The following is a 21,767-nucleotide window of genomic DNA, read 5'->3' on the forward strand; positions in this document are numbered from 1 at the left end:
ATGATTTGCTTGAAAGTACAAGAACATCTGTTCAACTTCCAGTGAGAGCTATGTGCTGCTTCAACTTGTGGAAGAAAGAAGAAAAACAAACACAATGCTTGGAAGAAAAAAGAGGGAGGCTATAAGTTATTTAATTAAAAAGGCATTGGTCCAATAATGAGGGCTCTGCCCTCATGAATAAAGCACCTTACACTAAGCTGCACTTCACACACACACTGCCTCATGGGAAAGAAAATTCAGGTCCTGACAGATGAACTTTTGGAGGATACAATTTATCCACTTCTTTAGCCAATAATCTTCTGGAGACTAATTCATATTATTAATGTGTCACTAGAGAGTCATTCAAAGAAGAGCTACACCAGTGGATTTTAAAGAAACACAGTAGAAATATTCCTCTGGTATTTTTAGGACACTTCTTACAATTATTATATAAAATGATTTTATTTGTCTACTTTTGAACTTTAATGTATCTTTATAGAGCAATTATGGATTCTGATTCTGGATTCGTGGATTCTGAAAAAATACCACAGAGCCTTTTCTATTTTATATACAATTTTTAACATTTATTGTTGTATCTTGTTCTGTGGATGGATCTCTTAGTGGCACATTAATAAACTGAATTTATCTACAGGAAATTATTGCTTAAGAAAGTATACATTGTGTCCTCCAAAATTTCATGTGTCAGAATCTTTACATTTCATAGAAAAAGGGAGTAGCAGATTAATTACTTTTCTGTTACAAAGAGAGCTCATGAAATGAAATTCCTTTACAGAATAAGGCATATTCTTTCACATCTTTGTAAGCCTCTCTAATGTCTCACTTAACAGAAGACAGATTATCATGTTTTTGCCTTCAGTCTGCTGTTTTTGCTGTAAACTTAAGAAATATTGGCCATATCTCATTTCAAAAAATATATTATTAGCATGATATATTTATTATTTTGAGTGGATTAATGACTGTTTAATGCTGAATATTGTAAATACCAAAAGATAGAATACAAACAGCTGAACGACTTATTTAGATCCCAAATATTTTTGTTTGTTTTGAAATGGGGGTCTCTATTTGTAACCCTAGCTGTGCTGGAACTTACTATGTAGACCAGGCTGGCCTCAGACTCACAGATATCTATTTGCCTCTGCCTCCCACATGCTGGGATTAAAGGTTGGTGGCACCACCTAGCCTTGGATCCTAAATAATTTTTAAGAGTACAAAATAATGTAAATTCAAAAAAGTTTACTGGCATAAATAAATCAAGAAATGCTGATTTGAGGAATTTCCTGCCACTTCTAGGTAACTGAAATTCTGGACACTTGGAATCTACACCCATGTGATGTTGATGCCATTTCTAAAACTCCTTCTTTTAGTGTGAAAGATCTACTGAGGCCATTTATATTTTTATTATTCTAATACCATATATTAATTACCCCAAAATAATGAATTTCACATTTTTATACATGTGGTTTGTTCTTAGGAAATAACAAAGCATTTTAAAAATGTAGATGTCACAAAAAAGGCAAAGCATGCTCTCTATCTTTGCATGTAAAACAATATTCTTTTAAAATAACAGGAACAAAGGGGAAAAATGTCGAATCATCTAAAAGAAAACTAAACCAAACTATTCATAATTGAAGGTGATGAACAAATACAGTCTGTATTGTAATCTTCCCAACTATCAGTTTTATTGCCAAATGAATGCTTTTCTATAAAATAAGAAAGTGGGACAAAATATAGTCTTGTTTTCCTTATCCCTTGGCATTTTAGTCATTGTCCATGACATTGGATGATTGGAAACCAAAGACATCATCAAGAATCTAGTGAAACTGCATCATTCTGGGTGATTTATAATGAATATACTGAACTGGTCAGTTGTTTGTCTTAATGAAATAGATTTTTTAAGATTTCATATCCAGTGAAACTACTTCACTTCTTATGACAGGAGGTTCCTCATAGAGGGCCTTAAGAAGTGGCCCTGGGCTGATAAATGACTTCAAACTAAGCCTCTGGGATTCAGGAAAATGAATCTCTCTTCCAGCTATAAATTATGTTTTTCTTCCTGAAAGAAGATACTTCAAGGTACAATTCAAAACTTTTAATGGAAAATATGCAAAATTGGCTCCCTTCAAAGACTGATTTATTCTTATTCATGAAGGTTCATTTCCTCTTTCATTTTACTGATTACAGCTTTAAGAGCCCTTTAGAGAGATATAATTCTTTTGAAATTACTCTTCCATCTTCATTTATACTGTTGTTGCCCTAATCCACATTCTTATTACTTCATACTTAAGTTACTAATATATCCTCCAAAAGGGTTTTCATCATCCAGTTTTGCCTTCTAAATAATCTTTTAGGGAGGTGTATAGGCAAATATTGTTGGATGAGAATCTTGCCTCTCCTATTCACTTGCTTTTCCATCTTAAGAAGTTAATTACTTTTCTGCTTCAATTCAGCATTGGACGAGACAGGAAGGGTTCAATGAGATGATGAGTACAAATTGTCTACAATATTGACAGTACACAAAAAGTATTCATAAAATAATTTTCATTCCCCTGCCTTGCTTCTGTTTAAAACCCATGTCATAGCTTCCTAAATCTAATTGCTTGCCTGCTCTAAGAGTTTGTTTGCATGCATCTACTGAAAAGTATCACCCTGTTTTTCAACATGGACTGTGCTTCAGAAAAGTTTTATACTCAATATCCCTCAAATACAGGTAAGTCTACTTTCTACTTGTGTACTTGATAATAATTTCTCTTTCCTAGAATTACTTGCCCATTTCCTTCTTATTAAATTTGCTACACTTCAGCAATGCTGAAGTTTTGCTATATCTGCTTACACTCAATACATTTGTGCTTGTATTTCAGTATGTTTATATAATCACAGTTTTCAAACATTGTTTTTTGAGATTATAATATAATTGTATAATTTTCTCTTTCTCTTTCCTCCCTCCAAATCTTCCCATACATATGTATATATATGAACAATTAAAGAAATAGAGTTCTGAGGCCATGAATTTGAGAGAGAGAGAGCAAGGGTTGTCACGTGGAAGGGGTTAGAGAGAGAAAAGGGAAAGGGGCAAATTATGTGTTCATATATTAATTTAAAAATAATAATAAAATTTCAAGTTAAACAGAAAACAACTTAGCTACCTACCATAACTTTATGTAAAGAAATAGTTCTCATGTATTCACTAATTTATTTTGTTACATTTAAAATCTTCTAGAAATACATGTTCTACTCTTTGGGAAACACAACTTAATGTAAATTGGTCTATTGAGCATCCAGGACTTACATACTTTCCCAAACACATTCATGCTATTGTCAATTAATAATCTTATCTCCCACAAAACTTAATAGCAAATTATATACTATGCTATGCTTTTTAGTTATTTTTATGAATGATTAACCTGTCATAACCTGACTCCTGAATAACCAAAGTTATATTTTATGCTTCTGAATCCCATCACCTTCACTCAGAACTGCAAAAAGCTGATCATTATTATATTCATTAAGTATTTGTTGGTTAATTAATTTTAAAATAGTTCACAGTGATATTCTATGGATATAGAGATAGAAATCAGAGGGCTTAAAATGACTTATCCAAAACAGTTTGTATTGACTGGTTCTAATACAAAAATATTTGAAGTCACAATTCGCCTTGTGTTGTAATTTTTACTTATTAGTTGAGAAAATATTGATGTTAGGTTTAGGATGTGTACTATGGTATGTTACTACAAACTACAAATAAATGTAAAATAGAGTCACAAAAATCATTAATTTAAAATGACACATTGTAAAAAGATTTCTTCCATTAACTACCAATAGAGTTAAAACTGGCCCCACCTTTTTCAGTAAACTATGAATAAAAAGAATATATATATATCCTTAATAATTCAATCATGCTGGTTGCTTAAGACAAATGGAGTTTTCCTAATCCTAATTTCAGGTAGATTCTCTTAGAAAATAAATAAGAAGATAATGATTATATCCTCAATCATAGCTATTATTACTCATCTAATTGCTACTTTTTTTGAAACACTATATTGTAAACTTTCTCCAGCCTAGGAAATAGATGAAATGGTAAGCAAGAAAAAAAGAAGCATACAGATTGATGGGTAAGATGAAACAACTTCACTAAATTTAGGTTATTATGGCTGAGATATCAACACCCCAACCACCAACTGCACCCAGCAACTAGAAAACTTCAATATGAATCTTAGGTAGAAAAGATTGTTAAGTTATCAAGCTCTTTTTGTTTCTCCACAGCTTTGTTCCTTCTAGATGGCCTACAGATTTACTGGAATTAAATTGTTTTTGCCTGAATTGGGTCACTAACTTCTGATCTGTTCTTCCCCTTGTTAGAGCCAATGACAGGTGAGGCTACTGAATACAAGAGAGACCTGAGGTAAGTAGCCAGGATTTCTTCTAGCAACATGTAGAAGTTGTATGGGAAATAAATGTAGTATGTGGGGACACTGGTCACTTGTCAGGAAAGGGTTTCTTTCTCCCTCTAGCCCAGGCTTCAGCTTCTAAGTTCAACAGGTCTGGAACTATGATTTTTTTTTCAGAGAAGGATAATAACCTAGAAAACTGGCTCACACTGCTCAAATTCACAAGGGACAAATTTGTATCATGACGCCAATTTAATAATTTATAGTAAAGAAGAGAACTGCCAAATGGACTGAGATGTGTGTTGGCCTGTCAGCTTAGTCTCTTTTCAGTAGGGATGCCAAGTCAAAAAACTAAATTAACAACAGATTGGAGCTGGATAAATCTATGAAATCAGAATTAAGAAGAGGACTGTAAGGTCAAGCTTGTTTCATTTACATAGTTCAGCCAGGAAGAATACCCCATCCCTTTGCCAGTCCTCACAAGTCATGGTCCTATCATCAATCAGGCCAGGCTCTTAGTTTCCAAAGTTAAATCCATTGCTTTTCCATAGCTTGATGCCCCTGTGATTTTTATTGGACATCCCTGAGTGCTGGGCCTAGTTCCACCTAAGTCTCTAACGGTTTTGGTTTTATAAGATGTGTTCGTTGCAAAATGAGCTGCTGCAGATCCAGGTTGCCCTCCTACAAAAATATGGTCTTCAATTTCCTTCTTTAATCAGTCTTATCTGTGAATCAAAATGCTACACTTTGACCTAGCCCACAAGTATTATTGTTTTTCTTCTTTACTATGGTTATTACCCAGAAAGGTCTTTGCAGCTCTGGGCTGCAAATTCTGAGTGTGGCTCTTTTACATGCCTGTAGAGGTTTGAACTACTTTGTAAGCCTTGTTTTTCAGAATTATTCTGAAACTTAGCTGAAAGTTTTGTTTCTAAGTGTGTGGTATTTACTTGCATATTTCTGAAGATCCCATAGACACTGTGCAGAATCATCAGACTCATTACACTCATTACACTCATACACAGATTCATTGCAGACTCTGCAATCAATAGTGCTTTTCATTGATTTACTTGTGCATCCTTTGGGCATTCATTTATTTACCCCTTTCCTCAGTTTTCATTCAAACAACATTCTTGAAAATGCTTTGTTTGGAACACAGAAATAATCTGAATCTAGACTTTGCTCTCAGTATAGTACAGCTTTCAGTATAGTAAAGGTGCAATAAATACACAAAACAAACTACATATTAAAATGTGAACTGATGGATCGAGATGAGGAGAATCTAGATTTAGTGGAAAGTTTAAACAAAGGTTGTCCTGTTGTTATTTTTCACATGTTTTTTGAAGTTTCCTCGGTCTGTGCCTCCTGGAATTGAAAGAGCAGCAGCTTTCCAGTTCTTAGGTAAACTTCTTCATATTTGGCTTAGAAATCTTATCTTGACACAAAACCTACTGGAATATAGTAAGAAAAACATCTGGGTTGTGGTGGAAGGAAATAAGGTGGGTAACAGTTAAGAAGGCAAGGATGTATTTGTTGTTTGTTCAGCACCAATGACAGAAAGAAGAAATCAAACTTGACTAGCGTCATCTGCTAAAGGGACTTACCTTCGTTCTGTGCAAGTAAGGTTTCTGTGGTGAGACATCAATGTGCTCAACTTCCTCTTTCAACACTAATTTTTTCAGTTATCAGCAGGATATGTGCGTGCTGCCCAGAGTTGTGCTTTTCTACTCCCATCTCCTTGCAAAGATACAAGAGTGCTTATCCCGGCTCAGCATCAGGGTAAGTTTTAGTCCAGCACCTGTAAGTTTGTTTTTCCACTTGGGGGGATTGGTGGAGACAGGAAGATCAGGACAAGGACGGATGTGAAGCCAGTGTTTTGAATGAAATGGTCACTGGTTTCTCCTCAGGATTCTTACCGGAAAAACAAATGTGATTGCCTTTGAGTCTAGCCAGAGTTCAAAGTGAAGTTGAATGCTGTCAGCCTCTACTGTTACAACAGCAGTATTGTCGTATATGATATAACTCCCTCCTTGCTAAAGGGGCTTTCTGTAGAGTGGGCAAGGAATGGTGTATGACATAAAAGGTAAGTACAGTGTTGTATTTTGTCTCATTTGGAACAATTCAACATATTTAGCCAAAAAAGAGGATATGAACTTCTGCTGTATATAATTTATCTAGTTACATAGGATATATATATTTAAGGCTCCTAATGGTAAGCTTAGCTTGGATAGATACTGAGACAAGTAGTATATTCTTCTAGGATAAAAGAAGAATGACAAATGACATGTTTCAGAACTAAGAAGCCTGTCCAGATATAAGTCACTCACAATATAGTTGGATTATCCGAGAGTCAGTGAGATGAAATCACTTAAGACCATTCAGATAATTAGTGGCAGAACTACAGCTAGGGACTCAGCCTTAAAACTCATCTTATTTCCCTCCAGAAGACTGTGACTTTCAGAAATACTATAAATCTACCTATGGCCCTTTTGAGTTTCATATTGGAAAAATAATATATCAGATGATTTTTGAGTTTATTCAGAGGTATTCCTTGATTCTCTAAGAGGAAATTGTTGTCCTAACTTCAGTCCTTCTAGACAGCAGAGTCCAAATGCAGGACATTTATCTTTTCAGTGATCACTCTTAGGAGTGGAGCTGGGACTAGTGAGTCAAAAGCACGCTATCTGGGGAGTCCTTCAAGACAGATTGTGTGCTTAGATGATTCCAGAAGTAGTCTAGGTACAATGATAATGACTTTGCACTGGTTTCTTTGGGACGTGATAGTCTCAATTCTTTGAATTCTCAAATGAGGATATTGTTACTTTGCTTGCATAAATAGATGCAGAGAGTCATTGTTATTTCTATTAGGGAATTTCTGCAACTAAAATATGGTACACAGCTAGGTGATATGCAGATATACCTAGAATGCTGATTGTCTAAACTATACTGATAATCAAGTCATAGATTTAAGACAGTTGCTTTTTGTAATGGTTCCTATTGAATACAGTCCCTTCTTTGGTCAAACACAGTTCTTTTTAGGGCCTAACTGATAAGTTATTTAGTTCAAATAATATGGACTACTAAATCCTAGTAGTGGAGAAGCAAAGAACTCCAAGTGACTGAGCACATTTTTTTGAGAAGTTTGGGGTGGTGCTTGGTGGCTATTTGTGTTTGAGATAAGTGAGTTGGCATCCCACGAAGCCCTGTGTCATGGTTCTAAAACAGAACATAGAAATGTTTGCTGTGAAACCACGTTATGGACAATTTTCATCATCAGGGCAATGGTTGGGTGGGGAGTTCTACATTTTATTTTATTTTTAAATTATTTACTTATTTTTATTTTTTTCTGTAAATTGTTGCTTTGCTTGCACATATATCTGTGTGAGGGTGTTGGATCCCCTGGAACGGAAGTCACAGACACTAGTGAGCTGCCATGTAGGTGCTGGGAATTGAACCTGGGTCCTCTGGAAGAGCAGTCAGTGCTCTTACTCACTAAGTCATCTCTCCAGGCCCTGTACATTTTATTTTAATTAAATAATTCAAAAAGTTACTTATGGTTCAGATTAGAATTTTAAAGCCATTGTTTCCTTCATGAAACATTAAAAAAAATTAATGTAGGGTTGCTGTTGATTATAGGAACCAATTCTTAGATGCAGATCAATCTATCTCATTGCACTGGTACTTTCCAACTATTGTGTATGCAGTCACCAAGAAGAATGTGGAGAGATGTACTTATAGCAGTTTTATTAGAGGGACAGTGATTTTGTTTCTTCACCTGTATCTAGTTCTTTTTCTTTTTAAATTTCTCTTCCTCCAAGACGACAAGCCTACAGACTACCTGCACTATCAAGAAAAATAGAAATAATTTCGATAAGCATGTCTCTTCAATTGTGCTGGTTACTTAATGATAAGAGCTTAAAAAGAGAAGGAGAACTGACATGGTGGAGACTCATAGAGCTGGTACTTAAGGAACAAACTGTCATCTTAATCCTAGAACTGAATTTCCATACTCTTGAGTCCAGAGCTTAAACTTCAGGGAAATGGAATTACTTATTTGAGTGCTAATATCTCCAACTTTCAGTTAAATTATATTTTATGATACAATCATTTGTAATATATCATTCAATAATGATTTTTCACACACACACACACACACACACACACACACACACACACACACACACACACAAAAATGCTCTAAGTATATTCAGGGGTAGTGGCTGATAAGGACCAGGCAGGGAGGACTAGTGTTAGGGGTAGTGCCCATACAGACAAACTAAGCTAGAGCTAGAAAAGAGGTAAGGATCATTGAGTTCAATTGTCTTATTTTAATAAGAAAGAAAACGAAAGTGGCAGAAAGGAAGGGTCTTATTTCAGCAACATAAAGAGTTGTTATTTGATTAGTAGAATCCATGTCTCTTTGATCCAAATCTAGTATTTTTAAAAATATGGTCTACTGTTTTGAGTCTTCCCTAACCTATAAGTCTTGCTCAACTCAGCACTTCTGTTATCAAAACTGAAATTAAAATGTCCCAGATTTTCTATCTGCAATCTACTATGATTTGAGTCCAAAAGTCAAACTTCATAAAGATCCTTGATTCTGATATGACACTACCCTGACACCTGGAGGGACTACTCTGACACCTGGTGGGAAGCCATTTGCCATATAGCCATAGTGCATATAGATAAAAGTGCTAGAACTAGATCCAAGAATGGCAGTGTCTTTATCTTTAAGGAGAGTATATTCCATATAAATACCATCTTAAAATATTTTTCTTCCATGCAAGAACTTGTTTGGAAATGGAGAGTTTCATCTTTCTCTAGTTTTATAAAGAATCTTATTACAAATCAAATGGCAATACCTCTTGGACTTTTGGAAAGAAACTTAATCCTGGTGAGAGTTAATTTCCCGATCGGTGAAAGTTATGATAAAAAAAACCTCTAAATTCCTACAAGATTGATTGATATGCATAAGAATAGCATTGAGTAACTGATAGAAAACATAGGGAATTGGATTTAGTATTTTACTTTGAGTTAAGGACAAAACCTGAATCATAATTATATAGGAACGCATGAGTTGTCTCTTTGTGAAAACTGGACATTAATGTAGTTTGTTAGGAAGGGAAGCTGCTTTTTTGGTACCTATTAAAATCTTGGACTCAGCATTAGTGAATCAGACTCAAAAGCCTGATACAAATATGTATTTTGAAACAAGACTTATTTCTACCAAAATACAATGCTAGATGATCAAATTCTAATTAAGCATGTGAGATTCTGGTTGGAAATAGGAAGCTGGAATTATAGACTTTGAATTTCTTAAGTGTCCTGATTTCTGAAAGTCTGACCTCATTTATCTCAGGAGCAGAGGGCAAACTACGGCTGTTGACTGGGAAAGTAGCTCCTGGGATAGAAGCAAGAAGTCACTTAAGTGTTTGCTAACATATGCCTACACTACATACTCTGCCTGTATAAATTCCTACTGCTTGTCTAGACCTTTGCTAAATAGACTAAATTGTATATAAAGGCCTAAGATACAGAATCTTCCCATACAGAAAATGCATTTTCTTAGTTAAATCTGTAAATATAGTAAGAGTTTGAAGAAGAAGAAGGCCAAAGTACAGGTGTCAGAAAAAATGAGGGTTGAAGTAGGGCCCCTGAGACAGAGGAAATGATTGCCCTCCAAGATGAGATCTAAAGAAAGGTTTTAATCATGGGGAGTATATATTTTTGATATATCTTGCACAAGTTAGCATGGCACATTTTAGAGTGGAGTTTAGTGTTTGTGTTGGAGAGAAAAGTCCCTGGAAAAGAGGAATTGATTAACCTTGACAGAGAGTGCAAATTTCAAAGGTACCAGTATAAGAAAGGTAAATTTTGTAACATTTTATAATAAAAATTGTCTTTGACTTTCAGGACCTAACCAATATCTTATCTGGCTTTGACTTGAAATTATAAATTTCATTTCTTACCAAGTTTAGAGCCTTTTCTTTATCACCTCAACTGCTGTAGTAGTCAGGAGGAGCAGTTCTGTTGTTGACTTGGTCTTTTGTGGTTTGAGTACTGAATATAGAACGTTCCATACATTGCTGGCAAGCCTGAACTGTTGATCAACCTACTTACACCAAAATGACTTGGACTTCCTGTGGACCATCTTTCCAAACTAATTTCCACACTGTTGCTAGAGGGATCACTCTGAACTTCAAGTAAAATTATATCAAAATTCTTACCAGACTATTTCAAGGATTCTATCTTCCCCTCAAATGCCTTCAAAACTTTTCATGGTATGGTACCATCTGCCTCAATCATCTTTCCCTTAAACTAGCTTCTCCTATTCCATACTTTTCACAATCTTATCCCATCCACCAGCTTGGGTAGAATGGCTATTATCTCATTTTCATACCTTGGGAATTATGAATATTATTCATTTTCACGAAATCCCCTTCAAGTCCTCTCTTCTCTTACATCATGCTTACTTTCAAAACTGATTGTTGAAATTGCCTCATTTTTATGTTTCCATTATAGATCTCTTCTATCCAGGCTTTCATCTCTTTATATAGAAATACCTTCAATACATCTTTCATGGCATGTTTTTAAAATTTATTATGGTGAATTACTCTATGTTCTCTCCCACATGACTACAAACTTCTTTTTTAAAGATTTATTTATTGCTTTTTTTGCACATGCATGTCTGTGTATCATATGCATTCCTGGTACATGTGGAGATCAGAAGAAGAACATTAGATCCCCTGGAATGGAAGTAATGTATGATTGTTAGCCTCCATGTGGGTACTGGGAATCAAACTCAGGATCTCTGCAAGAGCAAGTGCTCTTAACCATTGAGCCTTCTCTCCAGTCCAATTATGCAAACTTCTTGAGAATATCTGCCAAGTAAATTCTTCTCCAGAATTTATTATTCAACTCCTATATCCTCAGTAATTAGCATATATAAATAAATATACACATAAAGAAATATATACTTGCTAGATTAAATTGCAAATTAATTCCCAGATGAATGTCATTAATAATAATTAGTGCATACCAGCATGCTTATGGAAGTCTTTGTTGAAAAGATAGAAATAGAACCTCAGTTTTGAAAGGTTGCCACAATATAAATAGAATAGTCAACAATTAAGGCAAACTAAGTTTAACTTTCTGCAGTTACAACCTCAATTTTTCTCCCCAACCCTGTCCTTATAGAGACCAATATGAGAGTGTAAACATCTTGGCACAAGTACCATCTTCCCTAAGTTAAGATACTGTGTATTACAGAATTTTCATAGAACCAGGGTAACATGGCACACAGATCAGTAAGAGGCCTATATACCTGATTTCTGATTCTAGTTCTAGCATAAAATAACCTTATGACCTTGAACAAGGCACTATTTTTTTTTTTTATACATCAGCTAGAACTATGGTACTTACCTGACAGGAATAAAGAGTCCTTGTCACCATGCCCTTCACTTAGTCATGTGATACACTGGTTTTATTGATAGTTTAGATAGATTCGTTTTTTCATGATTTCTTTAAAAGAGTCCTCTAATGAGCTTTATAGGGATAAAATTTGTGAAGTTTCTGTGTTTTACACAAATGTATCACAGGATTCATAGGATTGGATTCTGCCATAGTCCTCAAAAGTCCATTGGGGGGAAAGTTAAATACATAAGATCATTTCCCTTTTATACTTTCTAAGTGTCAAGAGCTTCAGGATCTGAAGATCCAATCTCCTCACTGCCATTCAGAGTCTAAGTGCAGAGAAGAAGCCATTTGCTAATAAAATGAGGCAGATATATTTATCTGTGATACCTTTATAATGTTCAATGATAATTAATAAAATAAAAGTATAAGACACCATGAGAAGCATTTTACAAGGATTGTCTTTTTCTTGAGATCCTGCTGACAGTGGATAGTCTGAGACCTTGGGATATACTAACTTTTACTAAAGGATGTGTGTTATCACCTGTGATTTCTAAATTGTTTTGTTTCCTCCTCTTCTAAGCCTCTACAACCATGACGTTCCTGAGCAGTAAAGGGTACATACTGGGCAGTCTAATAATCCAAATGAGAAGACGGGTTTTAGGGAAGCAACAGGTAACAAAAGTGTACTAGTTGATACCTCAAGGTTTTCATTTTTGCAAAATGCACGGAGATGGGAGCTTTGAACGATTCACATACAAATTTTTTGAATGCTTAGTAGCTACATAGCAATGAACAAAACATCTTTTTTTTGTGGCACAAATGAAGTTAATAACAGTGAACTATGTGGTGAATAAATGATTAAGTGAGCCTTTACATTTCCTGTGTTGATGCTACAAAGATTAAGAATAAAGAACATGTAATGGTAAATAGGATTACCTTGAAAGATCAACTGGTGAAAGCTTTGCTAACTTGCAAACCAAGACTAGCTAGATGTATAAAGATGGGGGGGAGGGGGAGGGCATTCTACAGGAGGAGCAACAGATGCAAAAAGGGAAGCACACATTCAGGAATGAATCATGCATTTCACATCTCTTCATGAGACAGGAACCAAAAATATATCTAGATTAAAGGAGAGCAATGTTGGCAACTTAAGTAAGAAAAACTACTCAGAAATAGAGAGAACAAAAGACAATGAGAGACCCAGGGCTAGAGAGGCACAGAAAAAGCTAGGGAAACTGCCATGATAGAGAAGAGTAGTAAAGACAGCCAAGGAGGAAACACATTCGAACACTCGACATTTTCATCTTAGTAGATTTTTAGATTGCTTTTATTTCTTAAATTTCAGAGTGAAACAAATTCTTCACAACAAGCTAAGAGTTCCTGTTCCAAGGTATTATATTTCTTTTGAACCAAAAAATGAGTTCCCCGTGTCTCCCAGCATGGAGATTTTACACTTAATTTTCACTGAGGAGATTGAGGGAAAACTCTTCCTATTTACTTCTCTGTTTGGAGAAGAGAAGTTCGGTAACCAGGTCATGCGAATCACTAAATTTGTGACTAATCGTGCCAGATTCGGGGGCACAGAAACCTGTGAGCTCTGTTGTTTAACCAGAGGTGTGGGGAGAACTTGCTGTTAGGAAGTGCGACCAACTGCACCAGTGAAGCAAAAACAAAGAGCCACGTTTGTTACTGCAAAAGCGGAAGTGGGGACTCGACTGGGCGTGAGCTGTTCTGAGTTCTTGAAATTGTGTGCTGGTAGCTTCCTGACAGCCTCTGCATGGGTACCTGGTGGTAACAGAAGCAATGCCAACGTTGAAGTCAGAGTGGTTATTGGGAAGGATTTGTTTTTACTTATTTCACCATGGCAGAGGGCTTTTACCATGGTGGATGGAAAAGAGACACAGCTCGTCGCTAGTGAACCACCACATCGTTAAGTTAGGCCTCACCTCCTAAAATTTCTGGAGCACCACCAGCTAAGAACCAATCAGGAGCATTTCCTATTGAATCTGTGAAATGGTGGATAAGCTAGCTACATTTTAAAGTCACACCTAGTTACAGGGAGGCAAGTAAAAAATTGAAAGTATCTTAAGACTTAGAATAACCCTGTAAAATGGTATGATTAGCTTTGTTACCTCTGTGGTGGTTTGAATGAGAAAGGCCACCCCCATTTAGTCACAAAGTGTGGAAGTGTTTGGGAAGGAGTTGTTGGAGTAGGTGTGACCTTGTTGGAGGTGGTGTGTCACTGGAAGTGAGCATTAAGATTTCAAAAGCCTATACCAGACCCAATTTCCCTCTCTCTCCCTCCTCCCCTCCCCACCCCAACTGGTTACTTGTGGATCAGGATGTAAGACTCTCAGCTAGTGCTCCAGTTCCATGCCTGTCTATTTCCCATTATGATGACCATTTACTAAGCCTTTAAAACTGTATGCAATTCTCCAATTGAACGATTTCTTTTACAAGAGTTGCCTTAATAATGGTGTCGCTTCACAGAAATAGAACACTAACAAAACCTCTAAATTCACTAAATCACTCTGAACATCAGTCTCCCCATCTGTACTACTACTACTACTACTACTACTACTACTACTACTAATTTATAATAATAATAATAATCAACAACAGTAGTTTATACAAGTAAATTAGATCAAACATATGACTACTTTTTTGCTGATTTTGATGTACATCTTTGATGGTTGAAAGATGACTTCTTCCCTTTCACCCTTGAATTCCTTTCTACTCTAAGTCATCCATTCACACACAGGATGACTACATTACTCTTTATGACACATCACAGATGATAAACCAGTTAGATTTATATGTGAAAGAGAAGAGGTAGCAAAGTGAAAGTACTTGAATTATTTTCTGTCTGTGAAATCATCACTTCGGGTTCTGTTGTTTTATTCCATCTCTCTGTATTGCAATGGGACTGAAAATGGTATCAGATGTCATTCCTTCACAAATAAAGAGAACTTAAAACTACATCATTCCATTGTAGTAAATATACTCAACACACAACAGAATAAAAATAAAAATGTAACAAGCTATATTATGTCAAAAACAAGCCCGGGGCATGCTTACTTGATTTCCTTCTTTCTTATGATAATTACTTTAATGAATACAAAATTTAATTTGAAGTTGTTTTCCAAAGGTAGTTCGGATGGCCTGTTTTACTGTTGCTAGGGCAATGTTCACTGAAACTGTTGGATAATATGTCCACTGCTGATGTTGTGCTAGTATTGGAGTCTTTTAAATTAAAAAAAAATGTTTGAGATTATAATATGATTATATCATTTTCCCTTTTACCTTTCTTTCCTTCAACCCCTCCTATGTACCCACCTTACTTTCTCTCATGATCTTTCTGTTGTTCGGTGTGTGTGTGTGTGTGTGTGTGTGTGTGTGTGTGTGTGTGTGTTTTCAGGACTAACCATTTGGCATTGGATAATCAATTAGTATTGTTCTTCCCTGAAAGAGGACTATTTCTCCCACTCTCAGAATTCCTTAGTTGCCTATAGTTCTTTGTCTGGTATTAAGGCCTTATGAGTTTGTCCCCATCCACATTAGCATGTCTATTGGTGGTGTATTTTTTCAGCTCATATTTAGGTAGTCATGTTGATGATACTTCATGGGTATAGATAGATTCTCTGACGTTTCTAAGAGATACAATCTCACAGCACACTTCCTGTTCCTATGGCTCTTATAATCTTTTCACCCTGTTTATCAATAATCTCTGAGCCTTAAGAGCAGGAGTTGTATTGTAGATGTATCCCTTAGAATTGGGTCCACAACTCTATATTTTTGTTGGTTGTGCTTTTAACAGTCTCTGTTTATTGCAAAGAGAGGTTTCCTTGATTCTGTAGGTGGAATAAATATTTAAAATGTAGTTAGGGATTATGCTGGTTTAGTGAAATGTCAGCTATAGGTTCTCCTCTAAGATTTGTGACTTTACTAGCCTGGGGTTAGTTGACTAGGTTTCCAGTACCAGGTAAGATTTCCCTCTTGTTGAATGGGCCTTAAGTCCAAGTTAGGGAGCTGTTGGTTACTGGCAAGGTGTGCATGCCAGTATTGTACCCTTGGGATTGTCATGTCATGATGGTTGTTGCTGGGATTCATAGGCATCATAGCAATCAGTTGCTCTCTTCCTTTAGAAGTTTACATGGTGCCTTTTGGTACCATGAAAGCTAGTCCTGAAGGAGAAGGAATTCAGATCAAATACAGCTCGTGTTCTCTAGGGCCTGTGTCCAGAGTGCATGGTGCCTTCAGTAATGTGAACCTACCTTCCCCCTCTGTTAAGCAAGAGCAACAGCAATACTCTATGTTTTGGAAGTCTATTGGACAACCCCGACCAACAACCTCAAAAGAGGCTTCTCATGCCTGGCATTGGAGTTTTGCTAGATAGTCTATGGCTCTTGGGGGTAGTATTTTCAACCTGGATAGGAATATTTCATTTAAAGTATATATGTATATGTATACAGCTTACAAGTATAATGGTACAGGATTCTTCAGAGAGGGAGACTTGAACATTATATTTCCAAGATTACTAGGAAGTAATCATAATTTAATATCTAAAATCAAACGGAATTGAAGTGTTTCATGTAAACTGAGAATGGAATACAAGCCCAGAGAGAGAGAGAGACCAACTTCATCAGGACCCCAGAGTAGCAAGGTGATAAAATAATGAGAACTTTATATTCCCAGATTCTCCAAAGTCAGCCATATCAGTGGCAATGCAAATTCAAGGATGCAAGGCCATTTTTTTAGTGCTGAAGAACCAATTTAAGGAATATATTGATTGCCACAATGTCTCTGCTATGGTAAGAACAATATAATAAACATATCAAGGCACTTTTCCATTACTTCTTAACTGATTTACTGTTCCATATAGGGTCAGTGATGCATCATCTTTGAGCCTCCACTTACATATCTGTGAGTTGTCTCTAATTGGAATATTCTATATCTCAGTGTAAAAGAGAGCCCTAAATATGCATTAAAAATATTACTTAACCCACTGTGCTTTTTAATTTTTCTTTGGACAGGAACCATAATTCCACAATTTACCTTGATGAACATACTGAGATATTCAAGATGGGCAGCAATAGTACCAGCACTGCTGAGAGTAATTGCAGTGATACACATCTGACATTTCAGCACTCTCTGTATGCAACCACCTATATCTTAATATTCATCCCTGGTCTCCTGGCTAACAGTGCAGCCCTGTGGGTTCTGTGCCGCTTCATCAGCAAGAAGAATAAGGCCATCATTTTCATGATCAACCTCTCAGTGGCGGATCTCGCTCATGTCCTGTCCTTACCTCTACGGATTTACTATTACATCAACCATCACTGGCCATTCCAGAGGGCCCTTTGCCTGCTCTGCTTCTATCTGAAATATCTCAACATGTATGCCAGCATTTTCTTCTTGACATGCATCAGTCTTCAGCGGTGCTTTTTTCTCCTGAAGCCATTCAGAGCCAGAAACTGGAAGCGTAGGTACGACGTGGGCATCAGTGCTGCCATCTGGGTCATCGTGGGGACTGCCTGTTTGCCATTTCCTATCCTGAGAAGCACTGGCTTAGCCAACAGCAGTGAATCCTGCTTTGCTGATCTTGGGTACAAACAGATGAACGCAGTGGTTATGGTCACCATGGTTACAATGGCGGAGCTGGCTGGATTTGTGATTCCAGTGATCACCATCGCATGTTGTACCTGGAAAACAACTATATCCTTGAAACAGCCACCAATTGCTTTTCAAGGGATTAGTGAGAGGAAGAAAGCACTGCGGATGGTTTTCATGTGTGCTGCTGTCTTTGTTATTTGCTTCACTCCTTATCACATTAACTTCATTTTTTACACCATGGCAAAGGAAAACATCATTACTAGTTGTCCCATTGTCAAAAGTACACAGTATTTCCATCCTTTTTGCTTGTGCCTTGCAAGTTTCTGCTGCCTTTTGGACCCAATTCTTTATTATTTCATGGCTTCAGAGTTTCGTGACCAGCTATCACGCCATAGCAGCTCCGTTACCCGTTCTCGTCTCATGAGCAGGGAGAGTGGCTCATCCATGGTTAGTTAAAATGAAATAATTCTTCAATTATTATTTTCTTTACCTTTGCTGTTTGAACTGCTCCAAAGGTAGGAATTGCCAGGCAAAAAATTCTTTAATTGAACATTGGAAATAGCAGAAATAAATTTTATTGTGTGATAGTTGTAGTCTCAGTATTGTGCCTCCACAGATGATGGAGGTACAACATGAAAAAATGTGGGAAAAGAAATGAAAAGGGGATCCATCTGCTTCTAATTTAAAATTCATGGCATTTTATTAGTTAAAAGTCCCAGCTCAAGTTTTTACAGATGTTTCCAACCAGAAATTGAATGTGTGTATTTAAAATTGTCTTCTGTAAATAGAAAAGTATTGAGATGCAACATACAGATTAATCTTTACAGAAAAGCAAATGTCTTTCATGGAATAATTTTATTTCTGAGTGGAGTAAAAATTTCAAGTCTTTCTAAGACATAAAACACAGACGAAGTGACACGAAAATCAAAGCATTCAGTCAACACTGGAAGCCTGCTACTGAATTAGGGCATGAAAAGCTACTCCTTGAACATTTATAGATGTCTATCATTTTCTGAGCTGGTACTTTCCTATGTATTTTACATATATCATCTTACTTTCTAATAGAAGTGACAAAAATGTGGAAATGCAAATACAAAGACCTAAATGTAATATCAGAGAGGTTAATTAACTTGCCTCAGGATTAACAGTTAAGTGTACATGGCATATGACTATTTTATTTATTCCCTCTGCTTATATTTTTATATGTATTAGGTCAATATTAAGTTTGAGTTGAATGCTGGAGATACAAACTGAAGATAAGAACAGGAGATAAAGATCATTTGAACACAATTTTCTTAGACTCATGGAAAAAGCCATAGGTTTGAAATTAGCATGATTCTGACTACAGAGTCTTCTATGAAAAATATATTGTCCTAATACTGTAAGGATCTGCATAATCTTGATGAGAAGTCCAACAGTTCATTATTTCAAAGCCAATTTTATTGCTTAATGCAAGCCATACAAATCCCATACGTAGAAAACTGAGCCACATTTTAGGAAATGTAGGTGCCTTTTAAAAAATTCACCCATTTTTTAATTCTTAAATATTACTACGTTGCCAAACAAAATCTCAAGGTGTTTTCAGATATCATAACTCACAGAATTGCATTAGAAAGAGAGAAATATCATCACATTGTGAATAAATATGACAGGAATATGTGAATTTCTTTTATTTTTCTGAACGTTATGGATATTAGTTTAAGTATTCTTGTAGAGAATTTAAATATATGGGACTCCTCAGCTTCTCAGATTGACATTTCACTGGTATTTTAGGTTTGAAATTTACATATACAGTTGGTGTACATGCAAAAGAAGGAAGTGGTAGTTCTTATAACATGCTTTTGTGTAGACTAACTAAGGAAGAGGAAGGGACCACCAAAAGGAGGAATTAAAAAGAACATTTCTTGGTTTCTTGGGCATGTGATAGTTCTGTAATCATAAAGTAATAAAGTGGTTTTTTTAAATTTGTAACTACGTGTGTTTTATTAACCAGAGTCTGTAGACACTGCTTACAGAGAGGGTTTTCAGTGTGTTTGGGATTAATGGTAGCATCATCACAATCACTGTATCAACCATCTCAGTTTGAAGAGATGACTTTCAAGAAATTCACTTGGAACCACATATCCTCCTATAGTCTTGTGGAGAAAAGAAACATCAGCTCTCATAGTTTGCATTTTGTATGTCTCCTTGCAAGTGTTTGGGAGAACAGTAGTGCTTTCTGCACAGTTAGTTGAATAGCATATAAGTTAAACTACATAGCTTCCATTTTGGCCTTCATTGAAAAGGAATTTTTGGACTTTTTTTTCAGTTGTGAATCTCTAATGTGGTCATAGAGAAAAAATGAGGATGTCTAAGCAAGCGATGGTTGGTTTTAAATTTCAAAGGCTGGGCAACCTCACATAATGTCAAGGAGGAAGGTGATGGTGATTGTAATGACGAGACTGTTTTACCAAAACAAGATGCCCATAGTTAGGAATCCTATTCACCTTTCCAAGTTCAAATAAAAAGCAATTAGCAAGGTTATTTTAAGGCCTCAGAGTGTATAGTAACTATGATAGTTACAATTATGTTTTTCAGAGAGATGTGAGGCCAGAAGAAGGGCACAGCAAGTCATACAGCCTGGAATTGGCCCTCTAAAAACTCAATTCTAGCTGTAACTGCCTTACAGTATCCCCAAATCTCTGTAAGATAACTTAAAATCCACTTACAAACCACATTGAATCCTATATACTGACTACTTCTGATAGTTTTTGAAAAAATAAAAAAATTATAACTCATAACAATTTATATATATTTAAACGCAGTTTATATACAATTAGGTATACTGTTTACTTTTTTAGGAGAAAGGGATTTTATTTGTTTGGAGCATTGTTTACTTTTATTTTCTTTATGGAATAGTAAATGCAACAAAAGCATACAGGTATAATATTTTTCACTTCAGTATGCAAGAACATCATTTTTGTCAATGTCCTCCTATTCCAATGTTGAAAAAAGTAACTAACACAGAATATTATAGTTTTGTTAGAAATTATAAAAGGAGTAATTAATAAGTTTTAAAATTAAAGATTTAGAATAAGGAGGCCTCAAATGCTAGGCATAGCATTTGGAATTTTAAGTGATGGAGCGATACAAGGTTGATAATTAGACCTGTGGAAGTATGAAAAATGATTGGAACCACCACACCTGGCAAGTGTTCATATTTTAAAAGTAATGTTGATTTTATTCGAAAAGCCACACAATTAGAATGTTATACTTTTGTTGCAGCTTCTTTACAAAATCATTAAAGTTCTTCTTCTTCATTCTGTCTTTCATTAGAAAACAAACAGGCTTCTATGGGATAATAATAGAATAAAGTAAGGTACAACAAAAACTAACACATTGAAATAGGAAAAAAAAAAAACAAATGAATGGAAGGGAAAAAGCCCCCCAAAAGGCACAAGAAACAGTTATAGAAGCAGAGACCCACTTGTTAGCACACTCGATCATAAGTTTTCTGCACCCTGAAGGCTTCTCTGCAGTCGCAACAAACCAAATCATATTGAATTATAAAGCCCAGGTTTAATGGTTAAAACATTCCCCGGCGATTCCCGACCTTAGAGAGGAGATGGGGATGAGAGACCCGAAGAACCACTTATCTGTTTTCAGGATGCCCCTTATATACCCTGTGGGAGGGGTCTTGAGGCTCTCTGGGGGAGGAGCTGTGTTTGGCAGGCTTTGAAGGGGCGGGTTTAGGGAAAGAGATGGGGAGGGGAGTTGAGGTGGATCTTCCAGTAGACTCCCTCCAAACACTCAGAAATACCATAAAACACAAAACTTGAAGCCACAGCATATGAGCAAAGGACCTGCAGGACAAAAAGAGAGTAAAAACTATAAATTAAATTAAACAAAATAAAAATAAAATAAAATTAGAAATAAAAGGAAAAATCGCTGACATGGCATTATGGGACAAGGAACTTTCAAGGATACTGTTGAGTTTATTTTCTGTTGGCCATCTATTGCTGGGCATGCAGCCTACCCTTAAGAGTAGTTTGCATCCCCTGGGAGACTCCCTTGGAGGAAACAAAGTTTTCATTTGAAAGTGGTTATCAATTGGAGATTGCTCCTAGGTTAGAGAGGCATGTGTCCACTTCTTTAAGCTCTAGGACCCCATCTTATGAAGCTGTTACAGGCCCAGTGCATGCTGCCTTGGTCTCTGTGAGTTCATTTGTGCATGATCACGTTTATTTAGAGGACCTTGTTTTCATGGTGATCTCCTTCCCTTCTGGATCTTACACTATTTCTGCTTCCTCCTCTGTAGGGTTTCCTGAGCTCTGAGGGGAGGTAATTGACAGAGAAGTCCTACTTAGGGCTAAGTGT

At 36.1% G+C, this 21,767-nt stretch overlaps 1 protein-coding gene across 4 annotated transcripts; it reads left to right on the forward strand.

Annotated features, from left to right (window-relative positions):
• Positions 1-1,996: 1,996 nt before the first annotated feature.
• On the forward strand, positions 1,997-20,810 carry P2ry10 (P2Y receptor family member 10). 4 transcript variants are annotated; one of them, XM_037198999.1, is made up of 5 exons: positions 1,997-2,073; positions 4,357-4,399; positions 6,065-6,161; positions 6,290-6,465; positions 16,832-20,810. In XM_037198999.1, exon 5 carries the CDS (start codon positions 16,881-16,883, stop codon positions 17,865-17,867), a length of 987 nt encoding a protein of 328 aa, XP_037054894.1. In that variant the 5' UTR covers positions 1,997-2,073; positions 4,357-4,399; positions 6,065-6,161; positions 6,290-6,465; positions 16,832-16,880; the 3' UTR covers positions 17,868-20,810. The 4 variants fall into 4 exon arrangements, with proteins under 4 accessions (XP_037054894.1, XP_028742240.1, XP_037054896.1 ...); XM_028886407.2 differs by lacking the exon at positions 6,290-6,465; XM_037199001.1 differs by lacking the exons at positions 1,997-2,073; positions 4,357-4,399; positions 6,290-6,465 and having other exon boundaries at positions 6,007-6,161.
• The last annotated feature ends 957 nt before the right edge of the window (positions 20,811-21,767 follow it).

This window comes from Peromyscus leucopus, chromosome X (genome assembly GCF_004664715.2).
Source record: "Peromyscus leucopus breed LL Stock chromosome X, UCI_PerLeu_2.1, whole genome shotgun sequence".
Classification (NCBI taxonomy): Eukaryota; Metazoa; Chordata; class Mammalia; order Rodentia; family Cricetidae; genus Peromyscus; species Peromyscus leucopus.

What these genes read in the sequence shown, in the direction of transcription:
- P2ry10 (XM_037198999.1), top strand. Translation starts at nt 16,881, where the DNA reads ATGGGCAGCAATAGTACCAGCACTGCTGAGAGTAATTGCAGTGATACA.